We start from the raw sequence: 15,287 nt of genomic DNA, 5'->3' as shown, positions 1-15,287 counted from the left end.
TCTGAGTTTTTAAGGTTTAAGTTTCTTATAACCAGTCTGTTTGTGGATCGACCCATCTACTCAGATAGACTCTGGACCTTGTTGTTTCATGCTGTGACATTTCTCAGACTGCTACCTTTAGATCATTTTCCCAGCTTGATTGAATTTACAGCTCTCAGCAGTAATGAACCACTGTTAGCAGGTCGCTTCCTCACCTCTGTTACTGCTCAGCAGTTTATTGCTGCTATAAGGATTTGCAGTTTTCTCCTATAATCAGTCTAGATTAGATGCTCCTTTTTTCCAACTGACAACATCATCTGTGTTCAAAACTGGTTGTGAGATTCTGGACTTTGTTGCTACTATTAAATATAAGAAGTCCAAACCCAAGGTTGAACGATGGCTACACAACACTATCACATTTGAAATCATGCTACAATGCAGCAAGGCTGAAAGACAGTTAAGATTTAACACAATTAGCTCTGTTTTAAAGTTATCCACATGTGCTGTCACTAATGTCTCTGCTCTCTGTGCTGGTTCTGCTCTACAGTTTGAGCATGCAGTGTTTTTCTCCTATTTGACCAAAATTGTACAACACATGAGAAGTACCATTATCCCATCACAGGATGGGATATGTTGGGATGTGACATGTTCTGGATCCAGAGCTGGCTCACCAAGTATCACTACATGGAGCTGAGCATTATAGGAGCCAACATCAGGTCTATGTCCCACCATACCAAAGCTCCTGTCCAGCTATCATTATGTTCCTCTTGCAAATATATTTGTCTCCTCTCTGCCTGGTTTTGCATGCCTAATTCACATACATACAGTATATTAATGTGATGCCCATCAGAATCCAGGGCCACGAGGGTCTGGAGGAAATACAGACATGTTGGAAAGACACTCACTGATGACAGCGCTGATGAAGTTCCTGTTATTATTCACAAGCACCAAGTACAGCCAACATGGCCCTGAACATATCTGAATCTTGCTGGTGTTTCTCTCAACAGGTTGTTTTAGGGACTGCTGCTGCCTTTCTAGGACATTTGCAATAGTTGGAATATTGATGGTGTGTATTTTATTGAAAACATCTTGATTTCTGTGACATAGATGTTTCCCGACTGTACGAAATTCACCAAAGTGAATCAACACAGTGAAGATGTAGAAGAAAAAATATCAGGTTTCAAATGAACACCTGGTGCAATCAGACATCAAGCATTCTATCATGTACTTACCTCCATTCTCTCTTATCCTCAACCCCGTGAGCAGTTGTTTTTTTTTCCAGAAGTAGGTTTATGAGAGGCATCTTTCTGCCGACCATGGATAATGTGTGAAGTGAAATTACAGCAGATCAATGTCAAATATAGATCAATTATGCCAAATGATATTTTTCCAAGATGTTTTGCTTGGAGATCTTTGTGATGAGAATGACAACTTGTGGCCAAATATACAAGACAATGGACTGTCAACTTAAAGTTCTTAATGGAAACTACTTTGAATGTTTTAGGTATAGCATGAGTGTTTCTTATATTAAGTCTTTTATGTAGCACCTAAAAAAAATCTCATTTAGAAAATTAAAAAATCTGTAACATCAGTCATGCTCACACCACCACATAATCATCATCCACTGATGGAAGTGGATCTTTTAATGAAATCCTGAGAACGTCCTGGTGTAGAAGTATATATTGATCCTCAGGTTCAATAATAGTAACTCAAATCTGTAACTTTGAGTGGCAGCATAAGATTATAATTAGATTACATAAATGTAACCAACAGATTTTTATCTAAAATTTAACTTCACAGTCTTAGTTTGTAGTAGTGATGCTTTTGTATTTAGTTGCACCACCCAATGATACTGTCCTGAATAATTGATCCTCAACTTATGTTTTTTATTAAGTCAGTTTTAAAGGCCGTAAGGGTTTTAAAACATTTGCATTTCAAGCTGTAGTTGTATGTTTTACATAGAGAAGTATGAAACACATTTACTCCGATTCAGTTTGTAATGTTCAAGTTCTTGATAATAACTGTAAGGTATTATCATAGAGCTGATGGAGACTGCATAAAAGTGGAGATACAGTGACATCCAGAGGCTAAATAGTGTAACAACAGCCAATAAAGCGACTTTCTTCATTGTGAATGTTCACTTTTATGTTAATTAAATTCTATGCTAAGATTCGATATTTTCTCAGTTTGCAAAGTATAACAATATGTAAATGTTTCTCCAAATACACCAACAATATTGTTGCTATTAAGAATGTAAAAATAAACATTTAAAATAAGATGTGTCTTTTTCACAAAACATTTTTAATGGATACCTTTATGATCTCTTGCTGAAAAATACATTATCTTGAGGCGAAAATTTGCTTCAGAAAAATTACTACTTCAGAAAAACAGAAAAGGTTCATATCATGGTGTCCTAGATGTGAAGCTGTTGTGTCAGAAGACACTTCACAAGAACTCCTGGAAGAAGGAAAGTAAATAATTAGAAGAAATGTCCGAATGACTCAATTATTTTTTATTCAAATAAGTAAAACGTAAGCTTGTGGAAAACCATGATTCAGTTTATTGAAGCTATTGATGCTTTTTTGAAAACTTGGTCAGTAAAATTACAACAGAACTGGTTTAATGGAACAACAGGAGCAGAAACAGAGCATTGTTTAGAAGGACAAACGCTGGAAGATTTTTATCTTATTCAGATTATTTCCACCTACAGTTATTACAACTTTAGGTTGCCATATTGTTACTGCTGCAAATGTATTATGACTGGCAGTTACAATCAGTCTGGAATACTCCTAGTTTAACTAGTCTAATGGTAAAATAGTATTAAGACTTTGAATCACTAAAGTGTGGATGTAAAAAGTCAACACGCCCAGATTACAATGTCTGCTTTTTGTGTCATTAAGAAAGGACAACGTGATAAATCATTTAGAAATCTTCGTCCTTTAACCTAGCCAATTCAACTGAAAAATGTCATGTATTATCCAGTCTGAACTGTGCCAAGTTGAAACATTCACATTTCATAAAATTTCCCAGCACTGGTCTGATGGAACTAAACCAAAACTTTCACTATATTTCCAACACGTATGTCTGACACAACAACACAGAACACACAGCAATCCATTCAATGAAATGCATACATGCTAATAGATGGAATCACTCTGGCATCACTCTGGGATTACTTTTCTTCTGATAGAACAAGAAGTGGATGGAACCATGAATAGTTCTGAATATTACTTTTTATTTTTTCTTTCTGCTAGAAAGCTCAAAATAAAGACACATTTTATGTTTCAGCATTGCTGAGTCAAAGCATACACTGTCAAGAAAATCCGAGCTCATCCCGCTTCCCCATGCTGGAGATTTAAGTTTAACAGTAATAATAAATGAAGTTATCTTTAAAATGAATCACTCAAGTGACATCTAGGCCCAACAGTAGACTTAGGTGTCAATAAAATAAATCTGGTTGTGTGTGTTGTTTTTGTCTCATGCAAACTTTGCTTTAATTCTACTTTTCTCTATCTAATCATAAGAAATCATAGTCAGTCAGAGAGATTCATTAAACAGGAAAAGCAGGTTTCCTGGAAAAAGAGGAAGTAAGTTTCCAGCCTGCAGATTTATAAAAATAGCTGAGACTATTTCTTAGTTTAAAGCATGAAAGTTTTAAAGAATGAAATCTAAACATTATTAGTAATTGGATAAGATTCAAAGTAAAATACTTATATTAATATTGGTTTACTTGTAATAATACTTACACTTACATTTGTGAGAACACTTACAAGAAAAACAAGTAACTGTAACTTTGGTATTAAATAATTAGAATCATGAATTATTCTTGGTTTCTTTTCAGAAAAACATCTGTAATAGCTCACATTAAGATTATAATAAGTATAATTAATAAGTTATGGTTATAAAATCATAAATGAATGCTAAATCAGAGAAGCTAAAGAAAATAAATGTAATATAAATGTGATTTTGACATTGAACTTGAAATGGTGTAAAAAGGTGTAACTGCAATTAAACATCACTGATATGTTGGAGGTAGATGGTAGGTGAAAGGATAAGGGAAAAAGGGAACTAACAGGAGAGCAGAGATGATCAATGCTTTATTTAGAAAATGTCGTGCAGGCAACAGACACAGGAGGTTGAGCAACCCTGAGACATTAGCACAGACATCATGACATGATGTCTCTTAAGACAGTGATGGATATGAGATCATCTGTCTAAGCAGACAGCCAATGAAAACGCACCAAAAGGGTGGATAAACCCTATATAAGGTGGGTGCAAAAGAGGAACCGTTCGTTGGATCCTCCGGGCAGCTTCGAGCCAAGATCGAGATGGACAAAGAACTCTGCAGCTGAAGAAGAGCCGGAGCCACAGAGCCGAAGACTGTCCTGCACATGGAGACCAACCCGTCTGGCCCACAACCTGTGGCTTCGAATCGCACTTCTCTCATCGGCTGGGTTCTGACCCCAAAGACAAAGATGAAGACAAAGACAAGGAAGAAGAACTGGTGCCTTTTTTCCTGCCAGCACCAAGTCCTGTGTGACCTCACCATCCATGCGGAGAAGAAGCTCATCAGACCTACAGAGATCCCTGCCTTCGCAGATCAACATCTTCCTCCTGCTGCAGCACCTTCTTCATCATCAGGCCAGGTCTGGGGTTTGAAACACCAAACTCCGTCCGTCTCTCTCAAAGGTTCCCTTTTTTAGTTCTCAGTATCAGCAGTAGGGAAAGATAGACTAGATGACTGATTTTACTTATTTGATTATTTCTGCTACTGAATTAAGCTGTACTGACCCTTGCAAAAATGCCTTACTAATAAAATATTTAGCATAAAGAAAATCTAAAAGATGTTGTGGACATTCAGTTAATGAGTCACCTTAAAGTTCTTTGATGGTTGTAAAATAGCTATGATGTTTGATTCTGGAGAGGAAAAAGTGGAAAATGTTTTTAGGTTGCTGGTAGCCCATATGTAAAACATCATCCTTGGGACTCGCCCGAGTCACAAAAACCTACCTGGTTCAATAACAAATGCAAGTTGTAAAATAGAGAACGAGCGACCGTTAACAGGTGTGCTCTGTGAAACTAGTTGGCTGTAGGCTGCTCAGTCTGGCTAATTCACAGGGGGAAGAAGGGTGGGACACCTGGATGTAGGCCGTCAAAAATCAGGTGAATCGTTTCTCGAAACCAGCTTAAACAGAGTTTACTTCAGTTCTGGACAGGGTAAATCCCAGCAGATTTAGGAAACTCAACGGACCCGTTAGACGGAGAGCTGGTAGCACATCTCCCCTCTCAGAAAAGGAAGTACGAGAGTGAGAGAGTAGAGACAGAAAGGAGGGGGGGGGGTGTTGCGCAACAATAAGACCCATATCAATATAAGAATGCTTGAACTTCATTATACGTTCAGACTGGAACTTGATACATGAGCAATTTGATGGAGGATGAAGTTTTCTTCCTCTCTTCCATGGCAGCTTCACACAGATTCTGTCAAAGCATCAGTAGAATCATTAAAGGTTTCCCCCTGGTGGAGCCCAGGACACACAACACTTCAGATTCAGGAGCCGTTCACCTAGGGAAGTTTCTTTTTTTTTTTAAAGAAAGACATCTTTACATATTTTGAATGCTTTTTTGATAGAAATAATAATAATAATTGCAATTCCCCAATCTAAAATTAATGTTCTGATACAAACCTATAGTTTGAATTAAAGACCAGAAACGTTTTTTTCTTTTTTGCTCAGTAATAGATTAGATTATTTTAGGAAATGTTTGTGATTCTTTTGTGTCTGGATTAGTTTATCTAAGGCCATGGACCAGCAGGTAATATGCATGAAACTATAACTGGGTATCCTGGTGTGAACCTGGATTATTATCCAAAAAAAAAGAGCCAAATGTCCAGGAATTGGAGCTGCTCCATCCACAGTGGGATGGAGCAGCTGTTGACTAAATCCATGGCCAGTAGGTTGCTATTTTGAGGCACTGAAGAAAGTTTTGTTACCTTAACCTTTATGTTTCATTATCACACCTAATATTTTGGAACAGTAGGCCCCTGGCCCCAAAGTAGAACCTTTTAGAGCGACACCTTGTCACTTCCTACTGTTGGAATCTCAGACTGCGCAAAGTTTCAGGTTTCAAGTTAAATCCTAGTAAATAGCATTGATAGTAGCTGTAGGAAAACCTTATCTCATTAAACTGGAGCTCAATAGAGATAAAAAAAAATAGTCCAGAAATCAAGATATGAACGACATTTCTTTTTGCATTTCAAGAATGTGCACTTGTAATGAATTATAAGCATGTATTTGTAATTTTGGAAGTTTCTGTAAGCCATTTCTTTCTGTGACCTTCCCAAAATGTTTATGTTAAGTGCAAACAAAACAGCAAAAACATCATTGTGTTTAATTGATCAGTACATGAATCTTTAATTCACAACGGCTTGTAAACAAATGTGTGTTTTTGTTCCCTGCATTACAGTGTTTCAGAAATGCAGTGACACTCTACATTATATACGATATAACTCAATCTCTTCCTAACTGGTTTTCTTGTTTAATTTTGCCTCTGGTAAGCCATTTATGTTGTAGGGAAATCTGTAAAATTTCTTTTAAAAAATTCACAAAAAAGTTCAAATTTGAGTGAAGTGTCAGGTATGATACAACATATGTTTTAATAAGACTTTCCTAAATTCAGCATTCATTGGTTAGTTTATACTCAGACATTACATACTGTCTTTTTCTCCCAGTTTGTAAACCTGCATGTGTGCCACCTTCTTCAGACTGGTGGAAAAACATGCTCTGGATCATTTGCCTCATTGGCTCGCCGTTTTCACGTCCATGTAAACTCGTCAGGCTTTCTGACAACTTTTCTCTTTCTGTCAGAAGTTGTGAGATCAAGGCTGGAGTCTCAACTGGGCACTCAGCAGGAGTTGGCAGAGCATTACACAAACATTTTTTTTATAAAAACGGAAGTAGTCCAGAACAGCTCCTCTGGTTAATCAGATGCAGTCCTGCCAGCTCTGTCTCAGCCTTGACACGGTCAGAGCAGCATCGGAAATTCGTATTTCGGAGAATTGGAGACCACAAGACTCGTCCGTGCATCCTACAATTCATCTTCTTATTTATCCTCCACTGTGTTGATTCAGCTGTTTAAAAAGCTGGGTCTCAGTGAAAGTGTGATGTTCTCTCCAAACACCAGGTGACAGTGTTTCCTCACCATCAACTAGAGCTGCTACCCTGCTGCTCTGTGGAAGCTGAAACAAAAAGGAAAGCTTTAAGGTCAAAAACAGAACAAGCCAAATAGCAGCTAAACCAGGCGAATATTTGAAGATGAAACTATGATTTTTTATACTAACTTTACAAAGAGTAGTAGAGGTAAAGAGTTGTTTGTTACCTGTTAGATCTCTGAAGCGCTTCTTAGCCTGGGCTCGCTCCTCAGAGTCAAAGTACCAAACTGTGATGGCATACCTGAAACCAATACAACAGTGAGTTCAGTGGTTGCATCTTTTTGACAAGTTACAAATATAAAATCTGCAAGAATGGTTCAGTGGAGCCCAGCCTGTTTGTGGCAACATCTCTCAGATTTTTTTATTATTGTACATAGTGCAATGTTACTTAAAACATTATTTCCTGGCATTTGCAAAGCTGACAATCCAGGTACAACATTCATTTTCTGCTGACATCCAAGATTGGAGATAAGGCAGAGATAAGGAGGTAAGGCATCATCCATGTATGATGGATGTTAGCTTTTGTGAATTTGCCAAGATGCTTTCCACTGTTTGTATTTATGCATATTAAGGTATATTTCGTATTTGAACTATAGATATAGGCATTTTAGAGACAGTTAGTCTCTGAAATGGTTAGTGGATCCCATCTATTCAAGATGTAAGATTTTTTTAAATAAATAATTTGTTGCTATGTCTGACCTATGAGCTTTTTTCCTGAGGTTTACCTGGTGGAATAGGAGGGTTGCACCTCGTGTGGGTTCCTGCGGTCAGACCAGAAGATGAGGAGCCTGTCAAAAAGCGGCTTGATGTCAGCCACGTATAGTTTTCCTTCTGGAAAGATCCTGAGGACACCACCATGCTCCTGTCAGCACAAACACGTCAAACTATTAAGCAACAGTCACTGAAGGGCGGTGTGATTCCAATTTTAAATTGGCTAAGCAATTTAAAATTTTATGTTTTAATTTCACCATCATTATGCTGTATTCAAGCCATCATGGCCATAAACAGAGAAGACAGTAGAGCTTGTGGCACCTTTGGGTTCCAGTTCTTGTTCAGGTAGTAGATGCAGGTAAGACGACGTCCATCATGGTTTGGGTTGTCCACATGCTTCACGTAGCCTGCCCCATTTCCTGGGTAGCATGCCACCATGGCCTAAAGACAAACAGATTCACATAAATAGGAAGCATCGGAACAGTGGAAGACATTACAAGTTAACCAAGAGAATACATCATCAAAGTTGATTCTAGATGGCAAAAAGTGTTAAATGTCTCCATCTAAAAGAATATTGATGGAAATAATGAGGAAGATGATTCACAGTGAGTACTTCACACCATCAGCACCAACTCAGAAGCTGATGAATATCAGCAGCAGCAGATGACAGAAGCTTCCTGTGCAGCCGCCTGCATGCAGAGCTATTTGTTAATATTCTGGTGCATATCAGGGGTGTGTCATGAAGTGGTGTGCCTACGTCCTCAGCAGCACGTACACAAATAGTGCACATGCTTACTCATCTTTGCACGTGTGGGTCTGTGTGTGGGCGTTTCTAGCAGTGTTATGTAGGACTGGCCTAGTTTGGACCACCAGTCCTTAAGGAACACAAATCGAAACAGGGGTGAACTTCAGGAGTCAATGGGAGGTATTTTGGGGTGAGGGAAAGTGGGTTAGACTTTGCACTGCAATTATAAGCTGTGTTGAAAACAGTTATTAAAGTGTGGGCATGCGAGGGTTAACTACAGCTCATATCCTGGGGCAATATTCACTCCCAGGTCACGTACGCATTAATCTTCCTCAAAGATCCCATTCTAAATCAACCACCTCAGCGCTGTGAACACGCTCTACATCTGGCATTTGAGTGAGAAAGAGAAGCATGTTGTATACGTTAGCAGTGAGACGTCTCTCACTTTGTTACAACAGACGACAATTTCATCAACTCCTTCAGCCTGATAAGAACTTCTGGTTGGAACAAAGCTGTAAAAATTAGTTTTCTACAAGTTAAATCTTGTTTAAGAGAGGATAAGGAGCATTGTTTACCCTGCACGCCTGTCCTGATTGGCCGTGACCTTTACACCTGAGCAGGAAGTGTTTGCTTGGCTATGACCAGGATATGATTATCAAATATGAGACTGTAAAAGTCAATACAAACTGTGGACTTCCTACCACAGAAACTAAAAACAAAGCAAAGTCAATGCCACAAATAGCTGATCCAGATAAATAGATCCAGCTATTAGAAGTTTCAATATGTCTTTCTCCACTGAGGTTGACAAGCTCAGTGGAGAAAGACCAAATGGTGGATCACAAGTAGTTGATCCACCAAATAGCTGGATCTATTTATCAGTAGTGAAAGCAGTGAAAGCAGTGAAACAACCCCCAAGTGAGTTCACTAGTGAGCTTCAGGGTAAAGGTGTTTGTGCCTCTCAGCTCCAAGATGTGGACATGTTGGGTTTAGCAACAGGCAGCAGAAACATGAAAGATGGAGCAATATTTACTCCCAGCCTGCCTGAATACTTTGTGCCCTGTCAGGATTTCTATTTCGTTTGTGCTAAAAAGAATACAAAAAAAACGAGCCATTTCTCCAGCTAGCCATAGTCTCACACATATTTTTTGACTGTATTTACAGAGAATGCACTGGGCTAGAATCCACTTCCTGCTTTTGGAACAGTCTCTGGACTGCTTGGTTGAACAACAACAATGTTCACTTCAACTGAAGTGGGGGTGGTCTGCATCAGAGTTTGATTACAATTCACACTTCCAGAAATAAAGCAGACTTTGTACACAAACAGACCAGAGTTAGACTAAATATGATGAAACAGGGCTGGTGTGAATCTCAGTGGAGAAAGACATATTGAAACTTCAAAATTATTCAATTGCAGGACATTAAGATTACGATACGGATTACAATTAATCTACTTTTTTCTATATCTTTCCTGTCTTTGCTTCTTTCCCTGCCTTGTTATCTCCACTAAAATATAAACCCAGTGAAGACAAACTATCTAACAGGCCAACTAAACTACTGCCCTGCAGAATTTGCATGCATTCAACTTGAAATAGAAAAATTTAGTAAATATTGTTTCTGAGCAGTTCTCTGGAAAATCACTGCTGCACACATTGATATTGCAGTGACGTATTTACTGTGGAACTCTGTCCTGTTTGTCTTGACGTCAGCTCCTCTCGGCTGCTGATGACGACAAACCCCCAGCACTGATAAAGAGCCGGTGAACTGATCCGGCACCGCAGTCTGGCTGCGGGAAGATCACGCAAGCTTGTTTACTCACTAGCACCAAAGCACGTACGCACACGTGAGCTGTACTCTCATTTTTATCATCATCGCCACACAAGTGGAGTGAAAAAAATGTAGAAACACAGAGGGGAAGTGGAGCCCAGCTGAAGAAAGAGATTCAAAACCAAATGCCTCCAAGTTTAAACGTTATCTTATCTTATTTACAAAGAAAGCCCAGGATGGTGGTTGGGTTGGGAAGCTCTGAGCAGCAGTTTGGCTGATGTCCAGCCTGTTGATGGTTTAATGACAGAGCTACGTGAGGCGGGTGGAGCTGCAGGCCGTCTGCACAGCTGCCCACATCTTTCCATATCTTTCCACTGCTTCTGTGCCAGCCTCCAACACCTCAACAAACGGACTCTCACTGGGCCGTGACCTTTATGTGAAACTACTGCTACTGCTTCAGTTTGTGAAGCACAAAGAAAAGAGCCGTTCACTCCAAATCGTTCTGTTTGAAAAGGCAGAGCTTTAAGTTCACGTTGTGTTCCTGGACAGAGGCGGCCCAAGGCATATGTGAGTTAAGCAACTGCTTAGGGCCGTTACACCAGCTGGGGGTGGTGTGGGAGCTAGATTCTCCCCAAGAGCACCTAGCTAGCATAATAACAAACAGTGGCGATTCTAGCCCTGCATCTCAGCACCCCTAAATAGAATTGCCACTCATCCCGTAAAATACGGAGTCGTCCCATATTTGGCCGTTAAATGTGCGTCCCGCATTGAACCGATACATAACTGTCCAATAGACACGCCTATAATACACACATCAACACTAACTTTAACAATAATGCCCAAAATAAAACACAGGAAATATTAAGGTCAGCTACATTGTCGTGGTGGGAGCTAAAGGACCCCAGAACGATACGGACCGACGCTGCCATCACAGTTGCCTGCGCAGCCGTGGTGAGCTGCTGTCAACCCGCGTCTTTTTAAAACGTCCTCGACCCGATTCCATGTCCTTAGAAGCAAAAATGCTTTTAAAAATACAGACGTGAGTGAAAAGATGCGCATTATAAGCTGAACAATTTCAGAGAGGATGGATACTGTGTACATCGAAAGACAAATAAATGTGTCCGTCGTGGCGCAGTGTGCTGCTGTATGATAGACAGAATGGATCAGGAGAGGAACTGCAGACCCGTCAGAACCTAAAGAACCAGAAATCAGAGTCTCTTCATCCTCAATCACCTCCTGAGGCCGATATTATACAGAACATTTAGTTATGATTGATTTTCTTATTGTGATTTTAGTTGACTATTGTGGTTTGTTTATTTGCTTAGGATGTTGAGTTTGGATGATATTTAATAAATAATAGCATTAGCCAAAATAAGTGGCCATTTAAAGAACAATTAAAAATTATAGTACTGCTCTTTTAACTGCAGATAGGATCAGATTTTCCATCTACTAAATCAGAGATCTGCAACCTGAATCTCTGGAGACACAAGTGGCTCTTTGGCTCACATTATTAAATGATGAAATATTGCTCTGTTTTTGTTTAATTCATTTTTAAGTGACTCCATAAAAATATTGACTACACTGGCCCCTCTAAATTTGGTCTAGAATCAGCCTCTAAAGAAAACAGTAAAGACCATTATATATATGTATGTTTTTAACCAGCTATAAGGTGTCAGACTTGTATCATCAGCACCTTTATTCAGATGGCAATTTGCAATATTTATTATTTATTACTTTTTCATTGTGTATGGGGGGCCCCAATGAAAATCTGCCTAGGGCCCCAAAAAGGGGTTTATGGTTTTCCAAGGAAATGTTGATAATCTTTCCAAAGTTTATTTTACAACAGGTACTGCGTGTGTGAGTGTGTGTGTAGGCTTGTTTCCCTTAACACCCCCTCCCAACGTTCCATCTGATCCAAACAGATGTCAGATAAGGCCTTACTGAACACTGCTGGAGCTGGAAATGGGTGGGCATGCTGGGAATGTGTGTGTGTGGGGGGGGGGGGTTTGTGTGTGTTTGTTTGTGTTTAGTTTACTGTAAGTCTGTGTGAGTGAGCAAGCCTGAATTGGTTCTGAGAAGAAGTGAGGCAGTGAAAATCTGAATGAGTGGGAGATCTTCGGAGAGATGAAGCCGTGAGCCTCACCAGTGGGAGTGGGTGTTTCATCGTGTTTTATCTAAACTCTGACTCAGGAAAGTTTTCCAAACAAACTACTGATCAGTTAGTCTGAAGGATCAGAACACAGTGTGTACAGTGTGTACAGGAACATTTATCCCCGCCTGTCTGACGGGGGGTCAGGAAGGAGAGTGTTGACAAGATGCTGTGGAACTGGTGGCTCTTTCAATGACATAATGGCCGTTTCGGACCTCGGCAACACTCTCAGTCTACCATCCACTGGGTGCAGACAGTGATGAGCTACAGACAGATATCTGATGGCACTACAATTCACTGCAGGATTTCAACCTTTGAACATTTCTGCTTATTTAATGCATCGTTTTTCTGACAGAAAGCTTCCCTGGATTCTGAACGAATCAGAACTAATGAGGTCTGAAGTGTGTGTTGAAGTTGGGATGTGTATGTAATGAATGGCTGTCGCCTGAAGGGGGACAGCTCTTCTGCCCCCCTTCTGTGGAGCATCCTGTTTAATGATGCTGCTGTAGATGCTGCAGCTCTGCTAAGACGACAAACAAACAGAAACACGGTGAAGTCAGAACTAAAGATGTTTAGTGTAGCTTTTTCAGTGGGTTTTTCTCTTCATCCTTTTTATCATCCTTTTTAGGCACTTTGGTCAACTGTTTCTCCATCCAAACAGTTGACTATGGGCAGGTGCTGCTTCTTCTGCCACCATTCCAGGATTGATCTGTCTCAGGAAGCTTGTTGACAGGAGGTCCAACACAAGGTCAATCCAGAGGCAGAGTCACACCTCAGGACCCTACCTGTTCGTCTCTGGGACAAAAATCCTAGTCACAATTTCTTTGTTTATTTTTGCTTCAGTTAAACTCCCCATAATTCTTTGCTGCATCACTATCACTGTCACATGACCAACCTCCTCCACTCCCTATCCAGTACCAAAAAGAAACTAAATATGCTTAATTTATTGGACTGATACCATATAAGACTGATATCAGCCGTTAGTGCCGACATATCATGCAAAAAGCAAACCAAAACCAAAAAAAGTAATCGTACATTTTTGTTCTGATCACCTAGAGACAAGAAATACACAAACTTTATTTAGATATAGTTGCAGTTTTTTCTTTCATTACATTTTTGTTATATTAATAGAAGCAAAACCAGAACGAATCAGATCTGAAGTAGAAAAACAACTGATGAAGAAAAATCCTTTATGCTTTCAGGCAAATCCATCCTTATGTAAATAAATTATCTCGTGGTATTTTACTTCATCTAAATCTGCTTGTGCAACAGTTCAAAGGAAAGAAGGAAGAACAATATCTTTTTAGAAAAAAATAATCTGTCCTTGTCCTTGTAAAATCCCCTGGCTGGTGATTTTAATCTGCATCCTATAATTTATTTATTGTTTAGCTGCAAGTTATCCTGAGATTATCTTATGTATATAAAAATTTTGTATCAAGTGGAAAAGAGAAAAGTAATGGACATCTATAAAATCAATAGATGTTCTCAGGAGGCTGCATCTCTAATTTAGGGCAAGTATAAAATAAAGAAGAAGGTTTGAGAAGCGAAGCAAGTAGAAGAGTAGATAGAAACACAGAGGTTCTAAAATCTAAGTTTGATTGCCTTTGTTTTTTAAAACATTAAAAGCACTTATGGGACAAACTGTTCTCCAGTTAAAGCAGCTGTGATGCGGCCAACACCATGTAACTGCAGCTGATGTCAGTGTTTTTAAAGTTTCTAAGGAGGGGCGTCCTTACCTTAGATCTTTCCCGGATCGCCTTGTCTCCCAGGCGGCTGGCGCACACGGAGATGAGCCGATCAATCAGATTGAGCAGGAAGCTGATCGCCTCGCAGCCGCGCTCCGAGCCGCTCACCCAGGCGATCTGATCCCCGCGGATGCTCTTGCGGCTGACGCCCGGGATAGAGCCGGCCAGCCGGCCGTCTTGGAGCTGTCCGGAGCGGTGCATCTCCACCACCTGGTCCAACACGGCGCTTCCGGCCAGATCCCCGAGGAGACCGTCCACGTAGCAGAAGCCGTGGGACAGCAGAGCCGGAATGAGCCGCTCCAGAGCCAGGCGCTCCAAGTCCGTGTACGACACGTTCTCAATAAAGGGCATTTTGATGGGCGGACTTGAACTGAGGTAGAGTGTTTAAAAAGTTCAGCTAAATTTTACAAACGGAGAGAGAAAAGTTGCGTGTGCGGACAGCTGTCAGAGACTCAGCTGAGACTGAGTGGAAGCACAGATGTTCCCTGTTGATCTGCTGTCAGAAAACGTTTCACAGCTCAGGGAACCACAGGGCCGTTATAAACGCTGAAAATTGCAGAGGCAGCCACTTTGCCAACATACTTCTTCCGGTAGCACTTCAAAATAAAATGTCAGCTTTAAATCTCAAAATGACATTACGTACTTCTCCTACCATACAGTCTTCTATGCATGTAATGTACTAATCAATGAACATTACATGCATGTAATGTTCCATTGTATAGAAAACAAAGGAATAGCATCAAAATATTCATTTGTTTGTTTCACAGTAAAGTAATTACATTCCAACAGCAGATAAGCAACTAGAAAAAAGAAATGCTAAAAAAAAGAACATCCAAAGATGGGCATACTGATATACAGTTTTCCCCCTCTTCTTTTAAATCAGAGAAAACTTTTAATTAATAAAAAAATGAAAGAAAGAAATAGCTCAGCAATCTTCAGAATGCAGCTTTTGCAACAAGTAGATGAAGATAGGTATCATAATCAGGG

At 39.8% G+C, this 15,287-nt stretch overlaps 1 protein-coding gene across 1 annotated transcript; it reads right to left on the bottom strand.

The window, feature by feature from the left end:
• Positions 1-6,290: 6,290 nt before the first annotated feature.
• egln3 (egl-9 family hypoxia-inducible factor 3) lies at positions 6,291-14,844 on the bottom strand. Its single transcript, XM_028035554.1, has 5 exons — positions 14,292-14,844; positions 8,219-8,338; positions 7,912-8,048; positions 7,354-7,427; positions 6,291-7,213 (listed from the first exon to the last, which is right to left on the bottom strand). Exons 1-5 carry the CDS (start codon positions 14,649-14,651, stop codon positions 7,179-7,181), a joined length of 726 nt encoding a protein of 241 aa, XP_027891355.1. The 5' UTR covers positions 14,652-14,844; the 3' UTR covers positions 6,291-7,178.
• Positions 14,845-15,287: the final 443 nt, after the last annotated feature.

The sequence above is a fragment of the Xiphophorus couchianus genome, chromosome 13, assembly GCF_001444195.1.
Source record: "Xiphophorus couchianus chromosome 13, X_couchianus-1.0, whole genome shotgun sequence".
Lineage (NCBI taxonomy): Eukaryota > Metazoa > Chordata > Actinopteri > Cyprinodontiformes > Poeciliidae > Xiphophorus > Xiphophorus couchianus.
The sequence above is the reverse complement of the archived record's forward strand: the minus strand, read 5'-3'. Positions and strand labels throughout refer to the sequence as shown.